Source organism: Adiantum capillus-veneris, chromosome 16 (genome assembly GCF_014529385.1).
Source record: "Adiantum capillus-veneris isolate H3 chromosome 16, ASM1452938v2, whole genome shotgun sequence".
Classification (NCBI taxonomy): Eukaryota; Viridiplantae; Streptophyta; class Polypodiopsida; order Polypodiales; family Pteridaceae; genus Adiantum; species Adiantum capillus-veneris.
Window position 1 is genome coordinate 153,833,835 of NC_140946.1, and position 27,797 is coordinate 153,861,631.

At 43.6% G+C, this 27,797-nt stretch overlaps 1 protein-coding gene across 1 annotated transcript in view; it reads right to left on the reverse strand.

The window, feature by feature from the left end:
• Positions 1-14,804: 14,804 nt before the first annotated feature.
• LOC147440094 (DExH-box ATP-dependent RNA helicase DExH3-like) overlaps positions 14,805-27,797 on the reverse strand; it is a 226,516-nt gene continuing 213,523 nt past the window's right edge. The window contains exons 19-22 of the mRNA XM_086483840.1: positions 15,537-15,949; positions 15,425-15,455; positions 15,261-15,314; positions 14,805-15,153 (exon numbers count right to left, since the gene is read on the reverse strand). Of these exons, the coding sequence (XP_086339966.1) occupies positions 15,040-15,153; positions 15,261-15,314; positions 15,425-15,455; positions 15,537-15,949 (612 nt within the window). The 3' untranslated portion in view covers positions 14,805-15,039. The remainder of the gene's footprint in view (positions 15,154-15,260; positions 15,315-15,424; positions 15,456-15,536; positions 15,950-27,797) is intronic.

The window sequence follows — 27,797 nt, forward strand, 5'->3', positions numbered from 1 at the left end:
CCCGGTACCTAACTCTACCAAATACATAATACACGTCCGTCGTAGGTGATGGGGTGTCCGTGAGCCATGAGGGTTAACATGCCCTCCTTCCTGATGTAGATTCCGTCCTCGGAAGCTATTGAGTTGAAGCTCGTTCGTCGAGGTGGAAGAGAATTTGAGATGAATGTTCTTAGCCTTCATTAGTCACTGCAAAATCAAACAACATTGCACAGTAATTGCATTTTTATAAGCGATTAAAAAGCATATGCAATTTTAGGCAAACAATTGATTGGTAACAGAATTTTAAACAATTTGTCAGCAATAAGCATTAAATTGCAATGTAATCAAATGCATAAACAAATGTAAAGGTAAAAAATTAAACAAGTCTGGGTCACTAATTTAACGGTCGAAAGGCACTAGAGATCGACTATTAATGCCATGGGTAAGCTTCTTAATTTTCTCTAGTCAATTAAGTTGTTTAATCGTGAGAGCCAAGTATTTCATGTTCGAGGGCTGACTAGAGGCTATACCTAGAGGACCGTGTAGTTAAGCTACGATAAAAGAAATTTCTCATGAAATCATCGCCTGACTGATTACCTTTTCTTTGACCCCCCAAAGTGTTTTCACAGTGATTCAATTTGATGTGTGTGCTTATTTTGTATGCCTTGGATTTTTTGCTTTTCAAGGAAAAGCGCCCACACTGGGAATCTCTAGGGCTCTAGTACCATAGGCAATACATGTGAGTGAAGTACCAAATCAAGCTGAGATTTCTCTTCCAGCTTAAGATCTTACAGTGTGGCACTTTGATTTTTTGTTTGTTCATTTTCAACATTTTAATTTTGTAACTTTGGGGGGTCATATAACACTGATACACCTCCCTAGGCTCATCACACTAGTAAACTCCCTTTATAATACTTAAGCGAAAGGTCAATAGGGTCAAGCCCACTAGAAAGCCCTAGTACATTTCACACAATGCTGCCTAAATCGGATTAAGAACCGAAGTAACCATTGATTATTAGGAAGGCATTCCCCATGGTATTAAGAGAAGATCTCTAACACCTAACTTGGTCAAACTAGCTTAGTTGGACTGCTTGATTTTTAAACTTAGACAAGTGATTATGACAAAAAATTACATTGAATTAAATGTTTGATACTAAGCAAATGCGGTGAATATTAGGCTACCACTCACAATTAAAGCAGACAATCATAGATGCAAAAAAGATAAGGGGTAATGCTAATGGACAAGAAACACCACCTGTTTGTGTCGATGGTCGCGCTTGATTTGAAGAGTGAGTCGAGATAAAGATTCCATGAAGGTCCAAATCCTATCAATAGCAACATGCTCCTGTACACACTAGGAAACAAAAGGAATACCTCCAGGAGGCACATTAGTGGGAAAAGATACCAACACTTATTGAACACAACAAAAAACATAAGGAACCCTAACCTAATTATTTGCACTCCCCCTAGAGAGTCAAGGGAATAGGATATTGTAGAAGTTGGGGGAAAACCCTAAGGCTAAACTCCTATCCTCGTCGTCGAGATAAACAAAGTCATCATCCATGAGACCATATGTGCCATCCGTGTAGTCCTGTAAATTTTCTTCTTCATCATAGGTGCCCATGTTTACTAAGAAGGTCACTAAACTCCTATAGTCATCTTGGTCAAAAGGGTAGGATTGTGCAATGGGAGAAACGCTCTCTACTAAGTATGGATCAGACGTGGTCAAGAGACGTATCAGCCATTCTAACTCCTCAAAATTCCTCTCACATGCTAGCGTACCTATCAAATCCCATTCACATGCAAGCACTGGAAAGACCATGTGAAATATTTGTGAAAAGTAACAAGGGTACCTCTCACCCAAGGTAGGAGTGGATGACTCTAGCTTACTAGCCATATCTGTACACGCAAATAGATGATGGTTAGAGTGCAAATATTACAAGGGTCGTGTTCTTGTGCATAATTTGTTTTTATGATTTGTGTTATGGCTCTTGCTCTTTTACTTTTTTATCTTGTTTTTGTGAGTATAAGGCTTTATATATACATTCCCTAAGATTAGAGATTAAGGGGTCAGGGAGAAAGGTTGAGAGGGAAGCAAGTGAATAATGGATGTCCACAAACACTCCCCCCTTCCTTGGGTAGATCATACCGTTTGAAATGAGCTCGTCACCCTTTGAAACCAATTGTTCCAGTTGGTAATAGGTGAGGATTTTTGCCAGTAGTTTTCTATTACCCTAGGTGCCTTGTCAAGTTGCAAGGGTGGTAAGGTACTCTCTCAGGATTGAACTTGAAGTGGTTCATCAAGTGATTCTTGAACACTGGGAGGTGTGGATTCTTTTGTAGCTTCATGGAGGTCCACTACTATAGATGGAGGCTGTGTAGAAGCTTTTACCTCTATGGATGTATTACATGAGGAGCTAGAAGCTTCATGGATTTTCCCCCTTCCTGAGCTAGGTGGAATAAATTGGTTTTGCCTTGGAGCCCAAACTAGCTCTGGACTAGGTGTGTAGCATTCTGTGATCTTTCCCTTCCCACGGTCTGCCATTGGCTTTAGCGTTACACTGTTTGACTCATATGGGTTTGTTGTCGATAGGGAAGGACACATTTTACGTTTAGGTATCCAAATTTGCTCATTTCCATTATAGTAGCCTTGGGCTTCTAATAGTCGTTTTGGAATCCATCGTGATTTGGTCTTAACTCTCCTAGAGCGCGCTCTTGGTTTTCCAGGGGAATTTTTTCTTGGAATGGACGGGAGGGTTGAGGTAGTTGGAAGTAAGGCCTTAGGGACCCATTGATATGTACTCTTGGGTTGTGCAGGTTGAGTACTTGCAATATTACTGCTTGCTGCAACTACAAGTGTTGAAGTGCTAGATACATGGGTAGCCGGCAAAGACGAGTTAACCACCTTGGCTTGTGAATGTTGGCTATACTTCAACTTTGCTAGAGTTTGCAATGTAGGTGACTTTGCTTGAATGATAGGGGTAAGAGTCGGTGGTCGCGTCGTGACACTACTAGTATCCCAATCAATAGTGCATTTGGTTGCCAACATCCATGTGCGTCCCAGGTTTACGTTGCCTTCCATAGCTCCCGCAGGCATGACTAGAAACCTCTGCACTATGCTTCCATTGTCATAGACAACAGGGGTCTGAAGGACTCCAAGAATAGCAGTTTTCTTTTTATTAATGCCCTTGACTTACATCGTACTCGGGGATAGGGTCGGTTTCCCTAATTGACACCAAACTCCATAGGATAACAAATTGTGTTTAGCTCTCGTATCTAATAAGGAATTGTATAGTACTTTCCCATAGGGGCTATTTAGCTCAATTGGGTATCGTAGCGGTGGCTCAGATTCTAATGAGTCGTCATCTGTGTCCTCGAAAAATACTTGCGTGATTCCCAGATTAGTCTCTCGTTGGCGTCTAAGACGTTGTTGTCGTTCTCGAGCCTCAACTCTTGCTTGGATTTTTCTAAGCTCTGCTTGTTCCTTGGCAGCCTTCTTTTGATGGATGGCTTGCAACTCTTCCTGGCTTAGAGGATCATAATATCTTTTGAATTTACTCCCATTAAGGAATCCAATGGTTTCAACTCCATCTAGAGTCTCCACACGAATGGTACCTTGTGGGGTAATTTCACACACTCGATATGGTCCCTTACCAGCGTATTTCAATTTCTTCTTTTCATTACGTACCCCGTACATAAGAACTTTATCACCAACCTTGATGTCTTTATCCTTTAAATGGCTATAAAACCACTTCTTTCTCCTATCCTTCTCCACTAGAGCATTTCGCACAGCTAATTGCCTTTCTTCATCTAGCCTTTCCAGGATATATAATCGCCCTACTAAGGGGTTACCATCCCAACCTTCTTGAGAAGCTACTCGAAGACTAGGAATGACAAACTCCCATGGCATAACTGCTTCTTGGCCATACACTATCTTAAACGGTGTGCAATTAATAGCAACTTTATACGCAGTACGATAAGCCCATAAAGCTGATGTAAGCTTTAGGTCCCAATCAGTGCGATAAGCCTCGACTGTCTTTGTCAAAATGGAGATGAGAGTTTTGTTGGTACTCTCAGCTTGGCCATTTGCTGGGGATAATAGGGTGTAGACTGGTGGTGAGATATCATTAAGTTTGATGTGAGTTCTTTTATTACTTAATTTATAAAATGAGTTCCATTGTCACTCACAAGTTCAAAGGGGCATCCAAAACGTGTGATAATGTTCTCAAAGAGGAACTTAACTGTTGTTTTTGCATCTGCCTTTCGTGTTGCTTTTGCTTTAGCCCATTTGGTTACATAGTCGGTAGCCATAATGATATATCGTGATTGCGTGTTACGTGCAGCCGGACTAATCGGTCCTACAAAGTCTAAGCCCCACTTTTCAAATGGTCGGGTTACCTTGATAGGATGTAGAGGCATCCTATCACTTCTTTGTGGCTTCTTGAAGCGTTGGCATTCATCACATCCCTTTGCAAAAAGTGATGCATCCTTAAACAGAGTGGGCCACCAATAGCCCGACTGTAAGATCTTTCGGGCAGTCAACTTTCCTGAGAAGTGACCACCAGCTACGCCCATGTGTGCCTCTTGTAGAATATATAAATACTCATCCTCGCGGGCACAACGTCTAAGAACATCATCTTTTCCTCTCTTATAGAGAGTTCCCGCCAGTAAGCAATAGGGTTCGCATTCCTTGATTAATTTTCGAGCTATATCTTTTCGCAGCTATTTGGGTGGAAAACCATTAACTAAGAAGTTAACAATCTTTTTACTCCATTCAGGCATTGTCTCAACAATGAACAAAGGAGTATCAGGCAATTCATCATCAACCCCCGTAGGAGCTTCGCCATTAGGGATACGAGATAAATGATCCGCCATGACATGTTTCCTCCCAGGCCTCACAACAACGGTGAAGTCAAACTCAAGAAGAATTAACAACCATCGTGTAATTTGACCTGTGGAACACGGCTTGTTTACCAAATATAGCAATGCTTGATGATCCACATAAAACACAAACTTGGTAGCAAGAAAGTAATAGCGAAATTTCTTTACTGCGTAAATCATAGCTAGACCTTCGCGCTCTGTAGTAGTGTAGTTCATCTCGGCATCATTTAATTGGCGACTTGCAAAGCTAATAGGGTAGTCCAATTTATGTTCTCTTGGTTGAATTAGAACACACCCAATAGCAAAATTTGATGCATCAATATGCACATGAAAAGGTACATTCCAATCAGGTGTTCGCAGGATTGGAGCACTTGTTAGGGCCTTCTTTAATAACTCATAAGATTGATGACATTCTTCCGTCCAGTGAAACTCGATAAGAAGCTTGTACAATGGACGCGCTATCTCAGCAAAGTTTAAAATAAACCTTCGATAATAACCAACATGGCCCATAAATCTTTGATAGTTAGTAGGTGGTGGCAAATCGGCAATGGATTTAATCTTACTCTCATCTGTGGATATCCCGTTCTTGGACACTATATGCCCTAGAATGACTCCATGCTTAACCCAAAATTGGCATTTGAAAGGGTTCAATGAGATGCGATAAAATCTGCACCTTTCAAATATTTTTCGTAGATATAACAAATGCTTCTCCCAAGAAGAATAAACACAAAGGTCGTCTAGGAAAGCTTCACAAAACTCCCTTAGAAATTCTTTAAACGCAGTGTTTATTAATCGTTGGAATGTAGCAGGGGCATTTGTTAAGCCAAAAGCCATAACACGAAATGCAAACACTCCAAACTCTGTGATAAAAGCAGTTTTAGCTTGGTCCTCTAATGCAATTGTGATTTGATTGTAACCAGAGTACCCATCTAAAAAGCTATAAGCTTCCTTGTCCGCAACTCTTTCAAGCACATATTTTGAATATGGCAAGGGATAATGATCTCTCCTAGTAGCTGCATTAACTTTCTTGAGGTCCACGCACACTCTAAGTTTCCCATTCTTTTTTGGCACGATGACTATTGGAGAAACCCATTCTGAGTGCTCAATAGGGTATATGAATCCACATTGGATAAGTTTTTCAATCTCCTCTTGTACAATTTTGGTGTACTTAGGATTCATTGGATATGGTCGTTGCTGGACGGGTTTAGCAGTGTTGATCATGGGAATTGTATGTTGCACCACAGAAGGTGGAACACCCTTCATGTCATGATATGTCCAAGCAAAGATATCCTTGTATTCCTTGAGGAGCTCCTTAAGTACAACCTCTTCAGTTTCGGTAAGGTCTTGAGCAATAAAGATTGGTTTAGACTCCTCACCTGGTTCTGCTAATTCTATCTCTTTAACTACCCCTGGACCATCATAGACTCCACTGCTTTCATTGGTAGGTATTCGTTGGGCTTTGGCATACACAACCTTTCGCTCCCCCGTGGTATAAGATTTAAAATGTTCAGGAGCCGTATGTAAGTTAGCAGGCTCTTGTCCTGACGGAGAACTTTCTTTTAGTTCTGCCTCCTTTTGTTGTTGTACTAACTCTCGATTTTGACGTCTTTTTATAGTTCGACTCAATTTCGGCTCTGTAACCTCCAATTGAGCGAGGTCAATGGGTCGTAGGCTGCACCACATGACACTCTGGAGATATTCACCCCAATTGTCTACTAGCTTTCGATGAGCATCACATGCCCCTAGATAGCTAAGCCATTCTGCAGTAGATCTTTCCTTGTTTATCCTAGCTCTCAGATTTGCTCGATATCATCGTCTCTTATATGACCTTTGTTTCTTGTTAAGGTTTTGATTTTGGTAAATGTTTGAACTCGACTCGCCTGATAGGTCTTCGTTTGTATCTTCTTCACTCTCATATAAATTACCATAGATGGTCGTACTAGGCCTTGAGTGTTCAATTTCTATACTTGGTTCACTCGATGTTTCTTCAAGTTCTCAATCCATTTCTCCCTGAGATTCTGTTTCTGATGTGTATTGTCCTGCAGCCTTTGAGGAATCATCGGTTTCACTCTCAGGTAGGTGTGCCTCTTTCTTATCATCGGATGTTACATGTGCTACACCTAACATGTTTACTGGTGCAATGTGTGGTATCTCTTCCCCATCTGCTGTTACCCAGGTTGTTCCTCTAGCTCCCCATGTATCTATAGTTGCCGCTAGGTGTACCCAATCGACATTGTCTGACTCAGCCATTCCGGGTAGGATATCCATATAAGGAGAGTTCTCCCCAATATCCGTGTCTTCGTTACACGTGTAACAATACTATAATGGAGCTGAGTGAATTGTTGTGTATGATCGATTATCAATGATGAATTTATTTCCTAGAGGATACGTTCGACCACTTAAAAGATCAACTTGAATGACAGAGTCTTGGAACTATAAGTAGACGTGGTTTTTGGACCAGTCATGCACCATTTTTGCTTCCCTCATGAATGGACGCCCTAAGATCATCTCAAATGACATAGGATGCTTGAAAAAATCCATAACAATGAAAGTCTGCCTTACCTTGTGTCCCAAGACCTTGATCCTGAGATCCTTTAGCATTCCAATAGGCGTAACAATAGATCCATTAGCCATTTTTACCACTACGCTTGTGGCTTCAAGGTGAGGTCGCCCCATAGACTCCCAACAACTCTTTGTCACCATGCTGACTCCCGCACCACCGTCAAGGACCCCCTTTACAGTTAAGCCTTTAGTAGTGATTGGTAGAGTAGCATTAGATTCATCACCTTCAAAGTATTGCCCCAACTTGTTAACGGGTACTTCAATTACAGATTCATGTCCCGCTAGGTCAGATGGTGGTGCTAAATGTTCCTCATCATTCATTACCGAGTCAGGTTTGTTCATATGTGCAAACTGTGGTAATCCGGCTTGTAATTCTCCATTGAGGAAGGCTCGAAGAGCTGAGACTAGCTCGGGGTCTTTATATAGTTTGGACATGATGGTGGTTCTAACTTTTGAAGACATGAAATCCATCAATTTGGCAACATTTAATGGCATCTTGTGGGACGTAGGACCCTGACAAGAGAATGGTGAAGATGGAATCTCCACTTCCTCAAGGGGGTCGGGCATTCCCTCACCAAACATTCTCTCTAGTAGGAAAGGTGTGTGTCCACTTTCAGATGTCCTACCCTCACTCTCTTCCCGAATGATACTGGGTATAGCTAACGACCTGTAGTTCTTGTGAGGTTGAACTTGTGTGGGAAACACTGTGTCCAACATCTGGATATGTTTGGGTTCAGGTTCTAATGTTCGTTGAGTTTCTTCCACCAAACCCCTCAGTTGTTGGACTCGTTCAATTTCTACTGTTGGGTTTGGATAGGTTCCAATCTTTCTCTTGCAATCCTCATTTTTTGTCTCTCGTGGCTTATCTTGGGGGTTCGCAACTGGGTGGTTTTACTTTAAATACTCTTTTGGTGTTCGTCGTAATTCCCTCTCGTGATCCTCCTCACTAGCTTTTTCCTTTGTAGTAACAGTTTTGGTCTCCGTGGTCTCTATCGAATCTGAGTCATCCTCAGGGTCATTCATATACACGGGATCCTCTCCTGTCCCTATGTTAGTCTTTGAACTAGGTTTTGAGCTAGAAGCATTAAGGGATTTCTTTCTTCGTGTTTTCTTCTTTCTCACTCGGCCAATGGATGCAGCATCTCTCTCTTCAAGGATGTAATTTTGCTTTTGGAGCATCGACCGTGTGAGTGCATTCACTGGTGCTATGTTTATAGCTGGTGGTGTCCCATCAACAATATCTATTATGTTCAATGGTGTGATTTTCGGTGCGTTTGGATTGTTAGGACACTGTGCGATCAAATGATCTATGCCACAACGATTACAAGTGAGTATTGGCATTGCCAATGCACTCCCTTGACTTGTTTGCATTAGTGCGGCATTCTTTTGCATTCTAATGGGGCACTCAGCTACTCGATGTGGTCCACCACATTCGTAGCACTGAAGAGGTGGTCTCCTGGCAAAACTATTAATGTTTTGGCCTCTTGCTGCTAGCGCAGTAGCTTGATATACCGGTTTGATTTGTCCCCAATGGTCTTCCATATAGTACATGGGACACTCCTCAAGCATGTCGACTCCATAGGTGATACTAGAGTCTATGTCCTCTTCGCAATCTACATAAGTACTAGATGACTCGCAACCTATTTGGTTCATAGGTGTAACTCTTGGATGAGGGGGTTGCGGTCCTAGCACTGGAGGTGGCAACGGTGTGGTTTGGACCACATTTTGGGTTCTAGGGACCATGTGTTGTAATGGCAATTGTTGCTCCATGGGTGGGGTAGGCATCAATGCAGGAACTCGAGGTGAGTGCCCAAGCTATAGGCGGTCTATTTTCCATGATGCGTTTAAGCATTAGGCAATCCTTCGCTTGATGGCCATACCTACCACACGCGTTACAAGTCCCGTTAAACTTTACTCTGAAAGTAGGGCATTCACTCGTAGTATGTGGGCCCAAGCAAATTGAGCACCATTGTTGCTCCCTTCTTGGATACATATGAGTGTTTTGTGGAGCACGATTACCCCTAAGGCTTTCTTGGATGGCCTTGGTGAAATCTGCCAAAGTCATCTCAGATATCGTTTGCTCTTTCACGATTGGATTTATCTTCATTGGCTCATGCCCTGATGCTTGCGAGCTACTAGACTTCGGCTCGGCAGACACTCTTTCTCCTGCAATCATTAAATTATCCTCCAATTGGATTGCATTCATGGTGACTGCTTCCCAAGTAGTGATACCTCTAATGACTAGGCCATTATAAATACTTTCATGTCGTAGTCCCCTAATGAATATATCGAGCAATTGGTTGTTGTTGAATCGCTCGTTTGGATTGCATCAAGAATTCAAATTCTTTAGGCGACTAATGAAGTCTCTCACGGATTCACCTTCTTCTCGTTGGGCTTTCTGGAGCTGAGAGGCTACACCCCAAAGTACTCCCTCTCGTATGTATTCTTTTAAGAATAGTCTCCTAAGAGTAGAGTAGATCGTTTTCTCTTCTACTCTTAAGGTTCTATACCAATCTCCAGCCTTTCCGCTTAGGGTCAAACTCAAAGCCTTACACTTATGTAGCTCATTGTGCTCTTCCAAGGAATCGCACACATGTTCAAAGACTTCCATATGCTTTCTAGCATCTCCGTCTCCACTGAATTTCTGTGTGAGCTTAGCTACTTGAACTGCCTTGCTCCTAGGCTCTCTATCAAGTGCACTACGCATGTTTTCCGCAATAGAGCGACCGATAGTTTGAGCAAATGCTGCCAAATCTCCTATTTGAGCAGGTATAATGGGTGTATGTGCTTCTGGAACCACATGTGAGATGGGAGTTGGCCTTGGCCTTGGCATACGCGCGGCTCTTGGGTCCCATATTTCGTATGGTGGTGTACCAGACGGTGGTCCAAAGTTTACAGGCGTGGCCCTAGGCATAGGGGTGCCTGATATGGCATATTATTATCAAATGGCATGGCTCCACTTGTATAAGAGCTTGGATAATTCCATTGTGGATTGTAAGCTCTTGAAATAATCGGAGGTGTAGGAGCTACATGAGGCTCAGGTACGACAAGTGCACATGATTGATACATACATGTAGGTATAGTTAGGGGCACTGTGCTACTTGGCATCGGCGCAGTGTTAACAAATGAACTCCATGGTGTACTTCTTGTCACACTCACCACTGGGATATGCATGGTAGCCGTAGTGTCATTAAGAGAAAGATGAGCTAGATCTGGGAAGGTAAAGCTGCCACTTGTGGGCTCATATTGTACTGAGGCTCCTGGCGAAACAACATATGGAGGATCAATGGGGCTCACTGAGGGAGTCTCCATTTGTGACAGGGTTGGTTGGTTGGCCTTTCCCGTATCCAAGAATCTCATTAAGCCTGTTGAAGGCATGTTGATCCCTGTGTTCTGTCTTTCTAACTCGACAATCCTATGGAGGACATCACAGACTTTCTGTTGTTGCTCATCTATGCTAGTAGCACCCGATGTGGATTGTAGAACATCTAACCAACCCACATGATAGGTGTGTCCTGTGTACCGATCAGTTAAAGCTTCTGCTTGTAGGTCATACTCCCAATTTTTGTTTAGGAATATCCCATCTAGGCCTGGCGTGCTGGAGGTTTCCCTCGAAGTGGAAGCATTATTGCTCCCCATCGCTTGCCCCTCCGTGACTGCTACCTTGGGAGCACTCGGTTGCTCGGCTAGCATGATTGTTGTCATAGGAGCCTTTGCTTTCAGGGCTCGACTTTGTTCTAGCCTTCGTGGGTTCTCAATTTCCCTCTTCCTTGTTGCTTGCATATAGCGTTCGATCTCTTGCACTTCGGCAAGACTTCTACCATCGTGTAGTAGAACCTCAGAGGGAGATAGTCCTAAAGGATCAGGAGGTGCAGTGGATGGAACATTCACATGCACACTCTCAAGAAGCATAGGGTCTATTTTAGGAATGAATGACGAATTTACTTCCCCACTCCTTTCATTTATTTCATTAACCGCATGTTCGGAGCGAGTAGCTCTACTAAGGGTCTCTTTTAAGCGGCTAAACACGCTCGACCCGGGCCGTGGACCCATGGCATACATGTCTTGACTTAAACTATCAGGGTTTGGTGTAGGATAATCCCTCCATGACTTCGTAGTCAGAGGAAGAATCACTAGACGTGATATGAGGATCTTGGGTCGCGCTACCTTGAGTCCCGACCGAAGGTCCAAAACCTAGGATGGAGGAATAATGGATGTCCGCGTAAATGGAGGCACTACCAATATGTTCGTGCTCTAACAGTCGTCCAGAGCGTAGGTTCATATGACTTAGATCCCCTAGAAGTGTCAGTGAGTATCCGTGAAGGCTGCTCATCTAGTATTTTTGGGTGTTTTGCAACCCAAGTCTTTTTTTAAATTTTTTTTTGATTTTTTTGATTTTTTGGTCTTTTTTTTCTGACCCAACGATAGAATAGAACGTATGATAGCTCAAAACGAGCGTTTCGGTCAGAGGGACGTGCCGTGCTTTACAGCCCTCCGTTTGGTCACTTTATGCCCTCGAAATCCCTAAAACCGTCAATTTCTAGTAAGAAACTAGACCCAAATTAAATAGTTTAAGGGTACAAGTGGGAAGAGAAGGGAGGAGAGTGGAAGACTTGCCCCACATGCTCTCATTCCCTCTTGAGGGGGTAGGGTCTATATATAAGAGTGAGTTTAGTATATATCATAAAACTGAGGACTGAGACTTGGGCTTGGGCTTAGGGAAATGATCCCGATCCCGATCGTTTTTTATTTTTTATTTTTTTAAATTTATTTATTTTTTAATATTTTTTACTTTTTTTTAAATTTTTTTTTTGAGGCAACGATCGCGCACGGTTTAGGTGACCCTTTTTTGGCCACACACTGTCAACACCTACCTAACCTCTCTGTCAACAGCTCACAACTCACAGACAGCTCACTACCTTATCTACTTACTAACAGTGCTGCTAACCACTAACTAATCTATTAACTGCTTACTGACAGTGAGCTAACTGTCCACCTACTTCCTCTCTCACTACCTTACTGTGCAAAGACTGTGTGCAGACAAACCTTGACAGAAAACTGTGTACAGACTATGTACAAACAGAAATTGCTTACTGCCTTCCTACTTATTCATTCACTGCAAACAAGCTAACGACTACTAATTGTGCAAAAATTGTGTGCAAACAGAAAACACAACATTATGCAGAAATCACAGAACTTGCAGACAATACAGAAATTAACAACTTGCAGAAAAACAACTCATTTCTCTTCCTCTTCCTCTTCTTTCCTACTACAAACAACTCATAGGAGAAGCACAAAGTGCCTCTTGGGCTTAGTGCAGTGCGATTCCCGACAACGGCGCCGAAAATGTGCACTCCTTGTCGCACTGTCGAAGCAAGGGCCTTGTCTAACACTGTGTGCGAGCCATAGACGGCTCCAAGCACACAACTAGCTTAACTAATAAGCTCAAAAAAGGGCAATGGTGTGTCACTCACCACTTTATGCTCCTGCCATGGAGGATTCCTCGTCACGAAGGAGACGCCGCTACGTCGCGCTCAACCGCTTCACCGCCATCGTGCCGCCGCAATGCTCGATCGCGCTCTCTCTCTCTCTCTCTCTCTCTCACACACATACACACACACACAAGGAAGTGAAGAAGAAGATGGAACAAGAACACTCTTCTATTGCACAAATTAGAGAATGAGTGAATTTTAGGTTTAGATGGCTTTTATATGAGCTCACCCCATTCACACTTGGACGTCCATGCTTAGCCAACTAATCCCTTAAATGTCACAGTTAGAGTGCGCCTCTCATCGGCGATCACTCTTACCCTTTTCCTATTGGTCCGACAAGCCCGGTACCTGACTCTACCAAATATATAATACACGTCCGTCGTAGGTGATGGGGTGTCCGTGAGCCGTGAGGGTTAACATGGTTCAAAGAAGAGAAACAACTCATGTAGGTACAAGCATGGTTCAAAGAAGAGAAACAACTCATGTAGGTACAAGCTTGACAAAGCCCTTCTTGAGGGCTTCGTCACGCTTGAGGGACGTTTGAATGTATTGATCAAGTAGCATCTGAATCATTAAGTAAACAATTGGTTTTTACGCACTATCCCACTAATCACATGGTCCATCCAAAAGCATGAAGTTGTGACTGCTCTCTTTCACATTGCTTTCTTATTTGTCAAAAGAGGTTCAAGGCACTGCATTAGTATATAAGAATTTGTTTCAAACTTTAGCTTGCTTAGCCATCTAAACATAGGCTATATCTCGACATTAGTACTAAATATCTGGATAACTCAACTCAAGTGAGTCATCTGCCAACAATAAAAGAACTAAGCTTTGAGAACTCATAACGGTGTCATTGTCAACTTTGTTTGATTTTCCCCGTCATTAATTATAAGTTGCATTTGATCATAAAACCAAATCATTATTAACAACATGCATGAAACAAATCCACCTTTAACACCCTCACATGTTTAATCAACTCAATTTTCGACAACAAGTCATTGATCATCACAAGGTTTTCAAGAACCACTACTTAGCATCGTACCATGGAAATCATAGAAAACAAGGTTAAGGCTCACCTTGGCATTTTACAACCAATAGGTGAAAAAAAGAGTCGTGAAGCTTTTGAAAGGACCCATTTACAAACTGAAAAAAACATTTTACAAAGAAAATTTGAGAAGTCATGAGACAAACTAAGAAAAGGCTTTCGAAAATTTGTGCACCTTTATCCTTGTCCTCTATGGCATGTTTTAACATGCCAAAAACAAAAGAAAAATAAGCAAAAATGGCAAGAGAAGTAATAAATTAAAATAAGGAAGATTGACTCAATAAAGTCTTTACCTAGATGAATCCAGGATAAGAGGCACCCTTAAAGGAGAGTGCAAGGTATAGACCCATGGTAGTCATCCACAAGACAATATAACCATCAGCTCCATCACACAATAAAGTGGTAAAAACTTAATCTTCACCAACTTATAAGATGAGACCGTAGTTCACAATTAGCAAAGTAAAATATATTCTAAAGTTGCATCATGCTATACATACTTGTATGATAACCAGAAAACCTATTCCCGTTCATTGAATGATGCCATAGATCTGCAAGCTGGCTTCAAGACACAGAATTAGCCTGCTTGGCCACCAAAGATTATGATAGGAGAGGTCGCGCACATGAAGAGAGAGAGAGAGAGAGAGAGAGAGAGAGAGAGAGAGAGAGAGAGGGGCACACTGTAGCCTGAGCTCCATAGTCTGAGCTCCTCCGGTCTTATTACTTTGACTACCAAAGAATCAATACCTTGTGTGTGTATGTGTGTGTCCACACGGGGCTAATAGCCACTTAGCCTTTAACCCCAATACATAAATCTCTACTCAAATACATAAAGCAGACGTACTTGCTATCCCAAAACAGTCAAAAGACATGGATTATTCCCAACAGGAATGACAACTGTGCCTGAACTAGTCAACAATACGCAGACACTTTTTGTTATTAGATGAGGTGTCACGGTGGCTGAGGTGAAAGAGTTTCCTTCTGTACCTTGCAGCTCGCACTCACGCTGCTCGTTCTAGAAGATAAAATACATATATGCATCATTGTGGCATATGTTCAGCTTGCACTATACAGGAACAAGTATCAAATATTGCAATACAGAGTTCTTAAGCATTTTACACCAGATTTCTCCAATATTCTGAAGGAAAAAGTGTACAAAAGCTCTGTATGTGATTGAACATCACAAACTCCAGCTTTCTGATTAGATTGTGAATAAGAATGAACCACAGAATGTGCAATCATGGCACAGCTAAAATACTCACAGCCTCAGACATTTATACTGTAGGGTAACCACCACCTTATACCAACCCATAACTTGGGTAGTGCAAGGCCGCCACCACCTTATAGCCAGTCAGCACCTGAGTAGTCAGCAAGATGATCGATCAACACGTCTCAAACAGAGCAACCATCGTTTGTATTGACAAACAGCCCTCCTATCACACATGTTCATCTCACTCCAACTCCACACCTGCAAGCTTGCAATGAGGAACCTTGCAAACCTACAACTGAAGTCTTATTCAGCCGACCCTGGTGCATTTTCATCCTCAAGAAGTGTTCCTTTTAGCCCCTCTGATTCAGACTTCTCATTTTGTTTTTTTTGTAACTGTTCCTTTTTAGCTTCCTTCTTTTCCTCCTTTGCAATCATAAGTCCATCTAGCCAATCTAATGCTTCAGCAGCCACATTTTGCTCTGCCTGCCTTTTTGTTGCTGCTGCTTTACCTTTGAAGCGTCTACCTCTCACTGCGACAGAGGCCTCAAAGGTTTTGTTTCTGAAAGCTTTTATCGTATACTTGGGAGCCTTGTACCCCGCTTTCTGCAACCGGTTGTTCAAAAGGCTCTTGCAACAAATCATTGGAAGGCTTTGCGATCTTGGTTTGAGAACAGGATCAGGCAGCAAAAACTTTCCTTCGCTCTTATCTCCATGTAAAAGCTCAAGCACAGCACTCATCACTCTTTTGTTATCATGTAGAACATCCAGTTTTGGGTTCTTCAACTGTTACAAAATCAATCAATCAATCAATCAATCTCTCTCTCTCTCTCTCTCTCTCTCTCTCTCTCTCTCTCTCTCTCTCTCTCTCTCTGTGTGTGTGTCTCTCTCAGTTTTTAGTTTTTAGTTTGTAGTTTTCTTTGTTTGTACCCAGACTTGGTACTAGACTCATCATTGTAATCAGTTGGTCTCATAGGTCATTTTGGCCTATTGTAGACGTTAATATATCATTTCACTTCATCTCTCTCTCTCTCTCTCTCTCTCTCTCTCTCTCTCTCTCTCTCTCTCTCTCTCTCCATGGGGGGGGCAGCTATTGTATCAGCTGCTACACCCACGTAGTTTTAGATTGTAGTAGTAGTAGTAGTATTTTGTTCCACTTCTAGTTCTTTTCTAGTTCTTTTGTACCCAGACATGGTATTAGATTCACTATTTTGTAACTGATTGGTCTCATAGGTCATTTTGGCCTTTTGAAGACGTTAATATAACATTTCATTTCATTTTCATTTCTCTCTCTCTCTCTCTCTCTCTCTCTCTCTCTCTCTCTCTCTCTCCATGGGGGGGGCAGCTAGCTCTGCTCGAATGATCGCGTGAGGTACGGAGGCCTTGGCTCTAATCAATCGGGAGATCATAGATACCAAGGGCCTCTCCATACGTCTCCAACCATCCTGGCCTACAGAAGGTCCCCATACCTGTACCCCATACATCATAGCTGAGGCTACTAAAGTATCAAAGAGCCATAACTTTGTCCGAGGTTCCTGGAACTGAACCTGCGAACACATCCTCTCCAAGCCTCCCAAGGCCGCATAAGCTCTGGTCAGTCTAGTCTTTGCTGCTCTCCCCAAAGAAAACCTCGGCCCAGTGAAGACTATCCCAAGGTAAGTGTATGCATCTGTATACTCCACAATCTCTTGACCATACGTGAAGGTCGGTGCCGATCTCCAGATCCACTGCGGTGTGGTGTTAAACACCATGACCTTGGTTTTACCAAGGTTTACAGACAATCCACTATCCTCTGCAAAACTGTGTAATGCATCCAACTGTCGCTGCATACCCTCTGGTGAGTCAGAGATCAAGACAATATCATCAGCATATAACAACAATGGGATCCACGTCCCTGCCAGCTGGGCACCTCTATCACCCTCTCTGTCAATGTAATCAGACACCTCATCAACATACATACCAAATAGAGTAGGAGACAATGGGCAACCCTGTTTCACCCCGATAGTGGAGTGAACTAAGTCAGATATCCCCTCTGGGGTGCGTACATGTCCCATCACTGATCTGTATAAAGCCATAATCCCCAAAATCAACACTGTGGGCACCCCCATCTCCTGCAGTCTGCGCATCAGTCGAGCTCTCGGTACCATGTCAAATGCTTTGTGGAAATCCACAAAGCTACAATAAATCCGTCTCCCATGTGACCTGCCCTCCTCAATGATAGCTCTGAGTGTCAGAATATGGTCAAGAGTGGAGAAACCCCTCCTGAAACCTGCCTGTCCCTTTGCCCGTACACCCTCACCCTCTGCCCAGTTACTCAACTGCTGCTCAATAATGGATGCATACAATCGTGCCAGTGTGTGTCCAACCATAATAGTGCGGTAATTTCCAGGCTCTGTAGGATCACCTGCCTTGAATATAGGCACAATAGTAGACAACCTCCAAGTCTCAGGTAATCCCTCACACATGGCACGATTGAACAACACTGCAAGAACCTCCATCATCTTCTCAACAAGATCGCCACGTTGGAGAATAGCATTTTGGACCTCCACAAAGAAGTGTTGGAAACACGGTCAAAAAATGGGCTTGAAGAGGGGGAATTTCAGCCCTCTTTGAGGGAAGAAATTGACAACATCAATGAGGAGAAGAAGTCATGGGCCGCGGTCATATCCGAAACGCAAAAGAAAGTAGAGGAGGCCGAAAAATGGATTGAGGTTGCCAAGAAAGGGAAAGGTAAGGAAGCTCCTTGTACACCCACTCTTATCAACATGACCCTTGAAGAGGAACAAAGGAGGGTGCGGGCTCTACATGTGAGGGTAACCGGCCTCAAGGACATAAACAATGTGGAAAAAGAGGTCACAAGCCTCACATCAATGATGGGGGTGGAGAAGCCTTCACACACAAAGGCATGGAGAGTGGGCAAGAAGAGTGAGGGCCCCGGAGAATCTTCAAAGGAAAGAGCTCTCATACTACGCTTCCCTTCATTGGAAGAGAAGAAGGAATTCTTGAGGAAGAGACCTACTCTCAAGAAGACAGGTATTTTCTTAGGCGATGACCTCACTCTCTCACAACTTGCGCATATGAGAGATGTAATGCCCGAGATTCAAGCGGCAAGGGAGAAGGGGAAGATGGCCTTTTACAAAGATGGTCGGGTGGTGATTGTAGAGCGGCGCTCTACATGACGGTGCGAGACCTATGGGACCACATTGAGGATGGCGACTTGGAATTGTAATGGGTCTATGAGGTTGGATGTTGGTGCCTTTGAGGACAGTTTCAGAGACAAGGACATTGTTTTCTTTTCAGAGACTCACCAGGCCCCTGGCCAACTGTTGCCACATGTGGTGGGATACAAATGGGAGACAGCCCACAGAACAGTCACGAGATCTGAGCATGGGAGTAGAGGTTCAGGAGGAGTAGCGGTGTTGTTTAGGGAGGAGCTACAGCCACTACTACATATTGTACGGAGAGATGATCAGGCTAGATACATGTGGGTGAGGCTGAGAGCTGACACAGGTCGATTTCTATATATTGCTATATGTTACTTCCCCCCCAATACGTCAGTATATGTTGTATCCAGAGGGCAGTCGCCTTTCTCAATTCTAGATGATGATATATGGTTTTGGTCCTCTATCTAGGGTCATGAGTTATGAGGATCAGAGATGTCTTGGACTATATCTGCTTGAGTTACACAGGTATAGAGACACTTTACTGGGGAGAGCTAGAGAGAGGCAGTCCCAGAGACACATTACAGATTTCTTTTCACTAGATATGGGACAGCCAGAGGAGCAGCCACCACTGCAAAGCTCGTCCCACACTCATTCGACCACTACTGGCACTCTCATCGACCGAGCATTGGAGCTACAGAGATACAAACGACCGCGACTGAGGAGAGGAGCTACACAGCATCGACGGCGACTACAACAGAAGATTCGAGCCATACTCTCTCGACATCCAGAGTGCATATGAGGATGGATCCTCACCATTTCTTCCATCTTTGTTTCACACACTGTTACATCCAGTTTACCGGGTACCTATTGTATCAGCTGCTACACCCACGTAGTTTTAGATTGTAGTAGTAGTAGTAGTATTTTGTTCCACTTCTAGTTCTTTTCTAGTTCTTTTGTACCCAGACATGGTATTAGATTCACTATTTTGTAACTGATTGGTCTCATAGGTCATTTTGGCCTTTTGAAGACGTTAATATAACATTTCATTTCATTTCATTTCATTTTCTCTCTCTCTCTCTCTCTCTGTGCTATACAGAGAGCGCCAACTGCACGCAGAGCTATACTGGTTGATTGCGCAGGGGCAATCTGCTTCACCGAGGACTAACGCGCAGGGCTGAACAGTGCTCTGCTGGTTGGCTGCGCAGGGGCAACCTGCTTCGTTGAGAACTGCTGCAACAGGGCGAACGCGTAGGATGCTCAGGACAGGCAGCTCTTGCGGGCCATGCAAAGGTCACACAGACACACCCACACACAGACACAGCTCTTGTCTAACCCTACCTGCTGCAGCATAGAGACGCTCGCTTGCTGTGGCCTTCCTGCTGGCTGCATCGCTCGCTTCCCCCTCTGCTGACGACCACTCTGCAAGATCCTCTACGCGTAGAAAGTCCTATCCTACGCGCACCCCGGCACCCCCCTTTGCATTTATTTACGCGTAGAAAGTCCTTTTGTCTCCTACGTTAAAGTTTAAAGCAAGCCTAATCATTCATTTGAAGGGTAAATTTTACCTATCCTTCATTAAGCTATATTTAGGCAAAAATTAGAAGGGCTACTCATAGATTTTTCAATATTCTATCCTTCTTTCGAAGGGTAAAAAAATATTTTCGCCCTTCACTGAAGGATAAAAGTGCCTCCGAAGGGCGTCGAAGCATTCAAAAATTATGCCTGGTTTAAAGACTTTTAAGTTTTGCCCTATTCTCAGTCCCTCACCCTAGTACCCTAGTACTCTACCCCACATTTGTGACTCGGGTTCGATGGATCCGCCTACCGAAGGGGAAGGGCCGGGTGTAGATAGTTACACCACCCAAAAAAAAACAACAGCTACATTTAAATGGAGAAACAGAGATACTGTACTATCACCAGGATCCTTACGAGTTGGGAAAACCTCCAGGATACATGATGAGCTAATGCTGGAGAAGGTTCAGGTGATGCTCAAATAAAAGCTAAACTATATGAGGGATGACATCAGGAAGGAAATGCACGCGAGCACTGAGAGCTACAAGAACTCCATGTATGGAGACATGATGAGAGAACTAAGGAGAGAGATCCGGGGGATACAGAATGAGGAAATTCAAATCTTGAAAACGGAATTACGAAACCTAATCAAGGCCGAAGTAAATGTAACAGAATGCGTTATGCAAAAGAAACTCGATGAGACAGTAACAAGTTTTGAAGCATGGAGAACAAATATGGAAAAGCGCATGGGGGAAAAAGATGCAATAATCGAGGAGCTAATAGGAGAACTTGCGGCTTGCAAATCTGCAACTAAGGAGAAGGGAGACGACCAACCTTCGGTGCCGAAGGAGCTCGAGGACATGAAGGATCAGATGAAAGCTCTACGAGAAGGAGATGAACAGAAATCGAAAACGGCATCTTCATGGGCGGAACGTCTTTTTAAGACACAAGAAAAGGTTGATGAAGCAGAGAAATGGATTGAGGATGCGAAGAAAGGGAAGGCCCAGATGCCCGAGTCTACACCTACCTCCACCATTATTAATATGACCATTGAGGAAGAGCAGAAAAGGAAGAATCGGGCTCTGCATGTGCGGGTCACAGGAGTTAAAGACAAAGAGAATGTAGATGAAGAAGTGAAGGAACTGCTACAATGCATGGGCATCACAGAGCCTACTCACACAAGTGCATGGCGAGTGGGCAAGAAAGGAATCGATGAGAAGGGAAACGTAAAGGATAGGGCACTTATTCTCCGCTTCCGAATATAGAAATAAGGAAAGAATTTCTAAAGAAGAGGCCAACTCTTAAGAAAACCGGTATTTTCCTGGGAGATGACCTTACATTGGCACAAGTGGCACACATGCAAGAGTTGATGCCAGAGATCAGGGCAGCAAGAGAAAAGGGGAAAATCGTCTTTTATAGAGGAGGGAAAGTAGTGGTTCTGGAAAAGCGCTCATCATGACGGTGCGAGACCTATGGGGCGACGCTCCCGATAGTGGCGTGGAATTGTAATGGATCATATAGGCTAGATGTAGGTGCCTTTGAAGACAGCTTTAGGGACAGACATAGTTTTCTACTCAGAGACACACCAGATATGGGGACAGCTTATGCCACATGTGAAGGGTTATTTATGGGAAACAACTGGTCGACCAGACAAGAGATCTCTATGGGGTAGCCGGGGTTCAGGAGGAGTAGCAGTCTTATTTAAAGAGGAGCTGGAACCACTACTACAGATTATCAGGAAAGATGAGCAAGCAAGGTATATGTGGGTGAGAATGAGAGCCGAGACAGGTAGATTTCTATATATCGCTATATGCTACTTCCCTCCAAGTACATCAGTCTACTCCTCACCTAAAGGACAGTCCCCTTTCTCCATATTGAATAATGACATATGGGAGTTCTCTACAGATGGAGACATCGTTCTCTTAGGAGACTTTAATGCCAGAACGGCCAACTCTCAAGCAGTATTCTATGATACTTCTGAGGAAATGCTCAGAGAAGTGGATTTATCACAGAAGGGGCTTACTAGAAATTCACAGGATAAAGAACACACTGAATATGGGAGACATCTCATGGAGATGGCAACTATACATGGTTTGGCCATACTTAATGGTATAGAGAATTTCCCTTTATCTGGGGGATTCACATGCTTCCCGCAAAGGCATGGGGCCAATACAGTGGATTATGTCATGACTTCACCAAGCTTTATTTCTAGTATCGAGGACTTTAAGGTGGGACCCAGACCGGTTGGGATTGCAGTGGATCATGCTCTCTTGACCTTATCAATCTCCTTCCAATACAATGCCTCTCAAGTACAAAGGAAGAAGACACACACAAGATATACTTTCATGCCACAGACTGATTCAGTCTATGTGGAAAAGATCTATAATAGGATGTGGGCAGCCGAGCCAGTATATACTGTAGAGGAGATTACTTCTCAGTTAACAGAGATACTACATGGAGAAGCACAAGAGGCATACCCACATACTCAACCTGACATGCCTCAAAACAGTTGGTATCACGAGGAATGCAGAGAGACGAGAACCCAGGTTCAGAAAGAGCTTACACTTGGGATCATCACATATAAGCAGTCTCGGATTGCTCTTTGGCGTATAGTATGTCGCAAGAAAAGGGCATTTTTAGCCAAACTGGACAAGGATTTATATCAGCTCTTCTTGAGTCAGGACTCACATGAGGCCTGGCGTTTATTTCACGAGCACTCACCGCCTCTGACAATTACTTCTCCTGAGATTTGGGGTCAATATGTAACATCATTATATATGGTATCTGGACAGCCTCCATTACCAGATCCGCTAGAGCCATGCCCTGCTACTAGTACTTTCTTTACTACGAAAATGGTGAAAAAAGCCATTGATAAGATGAAGACAAGAAGAGCATATGATCATCATGGTTTAGTAGCAGAACATCTGATCCATGCTAGGGATCTACTTTCAAAAGTCCTTGCTCGTTTGTTTAATCGGGTCATGTGTGAAGGATTACCTGAATCTTGGAAATTATCTACTATCGTACCTATTTTCAAGTCAGGGGATCCTATGATACTCGGGAACTACCGTACCATTATGATAGGTCACACATTGACCCGACTGTACGCATCCATTTTTGAACAAAAATTGAGTAGATGGGCAGAGAATGAGGGCATAAGGGCAACAAGACAAGCTGGATTCAGGAGGGGTTATTCCACTTTAGATCATATTCTTACGCTCAGAGCCATTATTGAGGAAGGAAGAGCAAGCGGGAGAAGGACGTATTGTTGCTTTGTGGATTTTCGAAAAGCTTTTGATACAGTACCAAGGGCTAGATTGATGCGCAGGATGCAAGAGTTAGGGGTCCCCAAAGAGATTATTTGGGGGATCATGGCCTTATACGGGTTAGTAACTGGTTATGTACGTACTCCAGAAGGGGATTCCGACATTGTTCATTCCACCGTTGGAGTAAAGCAGGGATGCCCACTGTCCCCTACTTTATTTGGTATGTACATAGATGGGGTATCAGATTACATTGATAGAGAGGGTGACAGAGGTGCTCATCTCGCAGGGTCATGGATCCCTTTATTGTTGTATGCAGATAATATTGTATTGATAGCAGAATCACCAGATGGAATGCAGAGGCAGCTAGATGCATTACATAAATTCGCGGAGGACAGTGGACTGTCGGTAAACTTGGGTAAAACCAAAGTTATGGTGTTTAACACCACACCGCAGTGGGTTAGGAGATGGCACCTACATTTGCATATGGCCAGGATACAGTAGAGTACACAGATGCATACACATACCTTGGTGTGGTATTTGCAGGACTGAAGTTTACTCTTAAGAAAGCAATGGATGCTAGATTGTCCAGAGCCTCTGCGGCCTTGGGAGGGTTGGAGAGGATGTGTTCACAAGTGCAGTTTCAAGAACCACGAACAAAACTTTGGCTCTTTGATACTATGGTGGCTTCGGCTATGCTTTATGGGGTCCAGATTTGGGGACCATTTGTGGATCAGGATAATTGGAAGTCAATGGAGAGACCTTTGGTATCTATGATTTCCCGAATGATTAGAGCCAAGGCCTCCGTACCACACGCGATTACCCGAGTGGAACTAGCTGCCCCTCCGATAGAAATTGAAGCTCTTACCAGATCAGTGTCCTTTATACATGGTTTGTGGGATACAAATAATTGCCGATATACTAGACTGGCCCTCGAATCCTCTCGACAATTAGCAATGAAAGGGGATACATCATGCTGGTATGCGCAAGTGTAATCGTGGTTTCAGAGACACGGGTTCAGTTTGGAAAGATTACCCCCCTTCCAATACTCTCTTGAGGCTCCATCATTGGCAATTACACGAACGGAGATTAATAAAATCATCCGTCAGGATCTTATACAGTTGGATACTAAGAGGACATGGGTAGACCCTACACAACAATTGGGCACGAAGATGGCCGACTACAAAGAAAACTTCCTACAGCTATCTGAAGATGGATTTGTGATTCGCCCGAGCTACATGGATACCCACCTATCTCATGGTTTGAGATGTGCTATTGGTCAGATTCGTACATCCTCACACCAGCTCGAAATTGAATTTGGCAGATTTAGGGGAATCCCACCTGAGAGCAGAATTTGCAAGTTATGCGGAATGGAGCCGGAGACAGAATTACACTACATATGCCACTGCACCGTATACTATGAGATACGTGGGCGTTTCCATTGCCTATTTAAAGAAGGCTTTGGACCTCTAGATAGAGTCATGCAATACCAAGATCAAAGATGCTTAGGCTTGTACCTACTGGAACTACATCGGCACAGGGATAATCTAATGAGAAGACAAAGAGCACTACAACCTCAGAGGCAGATCATAGATTTCTTCGGATCGAGAGAAGCAGGAGTGGAAGGAGAAGCAAGAGGCCAGCAGCCAGCACAAAGGAGTACCAACATTCGTACCAAAGGGACCCTCATTGACAGGGCGATTGAGCTTAGTAAATCGAGACGACCACGACCAAGACGCAGAAGCACACTTCACCGGATGAGACTACAACAAAGGATTAGAAGCATTCTAGCCAGACACCCAGAATGCTCCTAAGAAGTTTATTTAATACTTTGTATTTAGTTTTTTCACATTCACATTTATTTTCACACTTTCACACTTATTACTTTAGTACTAAGGTACCCAGACATTGTAACAGATTCACCACTTTTATATGAGTTTGGTCTCACAGGTCATTCTGGCCTTTTGAAGACGTTAATATAACATTTCATTTCATTTCATTTCTCTCTCTCGCTTCCACTGCTTGTTCAGAGAGGGCTTCGGACCACTCTCCAGAGTCATGCGGTACGAGGATCAGAGATGCTTGGGTCTGTTTTTGCTCGAGCTCCGCAGACATAGAGAGAGCCTGATGAGAGGAGAGGTCAGCCAGTCTCAGAGACGGATCATAGACTTCTTTAGAGCAGACACTGGACACCCGGAGGAGCTACTACCACAAGAGAGCTCGCTGCCTCACACTGGAGGCACACTGATCGACCGAGCGACCGAGCTAGGGAGATCCAGACGCCCACGACTACGGAGGACTACACAGATCAGTGATGGGACATGTATGCACCCTAGAGGGGATATTTGATTTAGTTCACTCCACCATTGGGGTGAAACAGGGTTGCCCATTGTCTCCTACTCTATTTGGTATGTATGTTGATGAGGTGTCTGATTACATTGACAGAGAGGGTGATAGAGGTGCCCAACTGGCACGGACGTGGATCCCATTGTTGTTATATGCTGATGATATTGTGTTGATCTCTGACTCACCAGAGGGTATACAGCGACAGTTGGATGCATTACACAGTTTTGCAGAGGATAATGGGCTGTCTGTAAATCTTGGTAAAATCAAGGTTATGGTGTTTAACACCACACCACAATGGATTAGGAGATCAGCACCGACTTTCACATACGGTCAAGAGATTGTAGAGTATACACATGCATACACTTACCTTGGGGTTGTCTTCACTGGGCCGAGGTTTTCTTTGGGAAGAGCAACAGAGACTAGACTGACTAGAGCTTAAGAGGCCTTAGGAGGCTTGGAGAGGATGTGTTCGCAGGTTCAGTTCTAGGAACCTCGGCCAAAGTTATGGCTCTTTGATCCTTTAGTAGCCTCACCTATGTTGTATGCGGTGTGTTGGAATTAGGGTTGCAGGAAAACACACACAGCTTGGAGAAGACGAAGGAAGCTCAAGGCACACAACAGAGTGTATTACTTGATGTGCATTGGAAAGATAGATAGCCCTAGAATGAATGGGTGTATATTCAATGTACGGGGGAAAAAACCTCCTAAAAAGGAAAAAAATGCCCCGGTGGTCCTAAGTGTGTTCACATACATCACTACCACATGTATATGGTAACAAATCCCCCTTGCAGTGATGCGGCGAACGAGAGCTGGCACATGAGTAAAGGGAAGTACCATGCCCTGAGGACATGATCAGTCCACAAAGGGGACTAAGCCCAAAGCTTTGCAGAAAGCTTCGAACTTCTCACGAGACAATAGCTTTGTAAAAGATCTGCAAGGTTGTCCTATGTTGGCACATAAGCCAAGCTAATCTCTCCTGCTGAGGGCCTCTCCCTGACATAGTGGTAATGTACCTCAATGTGCTTTGTGCGAGCATGAAAAACAAGGTTCCTCGCAACTGCAAATGCGCTCTAACTGTCAGTGTAGATAGTGTTGGCAGTGTCTTGCCCAACACCCAAATCAGCCATAAGGCGTCTGAGCCATACACACTTAACTGTAGTTGTGAAGACTGCCATGTACTAGAAGTGGCCACAATAGGTTGCTTCTTGCTCAACCATGATATACACGAACTGCCAAGCATGAAACAAAAACCACTTGTGGACACTCGCGTGTGAAAACAACAAACCCAATCTGAGTCCGAAAAAGCATGTAAGTCTTGCGGCAATGATCCCCCCTTGGGATAAAACAAGCCAAGATGTAAAGTGTCACTCAAGTAGCGGAAAATCCTCTTGACAACTTGCCAATGCTTAGACCCTGGGCTATGCATAAATCTGCTGACCTATGAGACTGCAAACTGAATATCTGGCCTCGTGTATGCACTGGCCTCGTGTTGCATACATAAATGAGGCATCCAACAACAGTTTGGTAAAGAGTGACATTTGTAGGATCACCAGCATCATGAAGACTCAACTTCAAACCTGTTTCCATGGGAGTGACAATAGGTTTGCAATCCTCAAGTCTAAACGTACATAGCAATGTCTCTATGTAACTTTTCTGACACAAGGCAATACCACCATCACACTGCATAAACTGTATGCCCAAGTAATGATGCAACAGCCCCAAATCTTTCATCTTGAAAGTAGCATTCAAATCAGCCTTAAATTCAACAATATGTGCCTCATTGGGACCAGTGATCAACAAATCATCCACATAAAGAAAAACAATGAGAAGTATATCGCCCTCACGCTTGACATACAATGTGCTTTCTGTTGGACTATTACGAAAGCCTCGTTTAACCAAATGAGTGTCAGCCTTGCATGGCAGCCATCCAATTTTTTGAATTTTGTGCTTCATCAAAAGACAGAGGTTCCTCAACATCATGTAGGCTAGACACAGCCAAAGCATAACAATCTGATGCATAAGATGCATGGCGAGAACCTGAACGAGTACGACTAGACAAAGGTGCTGCCTCTTTTCAGTGGTGGAAGTACGAACGTAAATTCCAATGAGGCAAATATACAGCCTATGGGGGTTTCAGAAAATGTTACAAATTAGCCTATTACTGATATAGATGTACATGATGTACTTGATGAGGAAAGGGCTGAAAATGGCAGGCTATGCCAAAAAGAATGCGGCAAGGCTTGACTTTTAACCATACATCGTGCCATTTCTCTAAGTGACCTGTTTTTCCTCTCAGCAACAACATTTTGCTGAAGCGTATAAGGCACTGTACATTGGTGTTTTATCCCA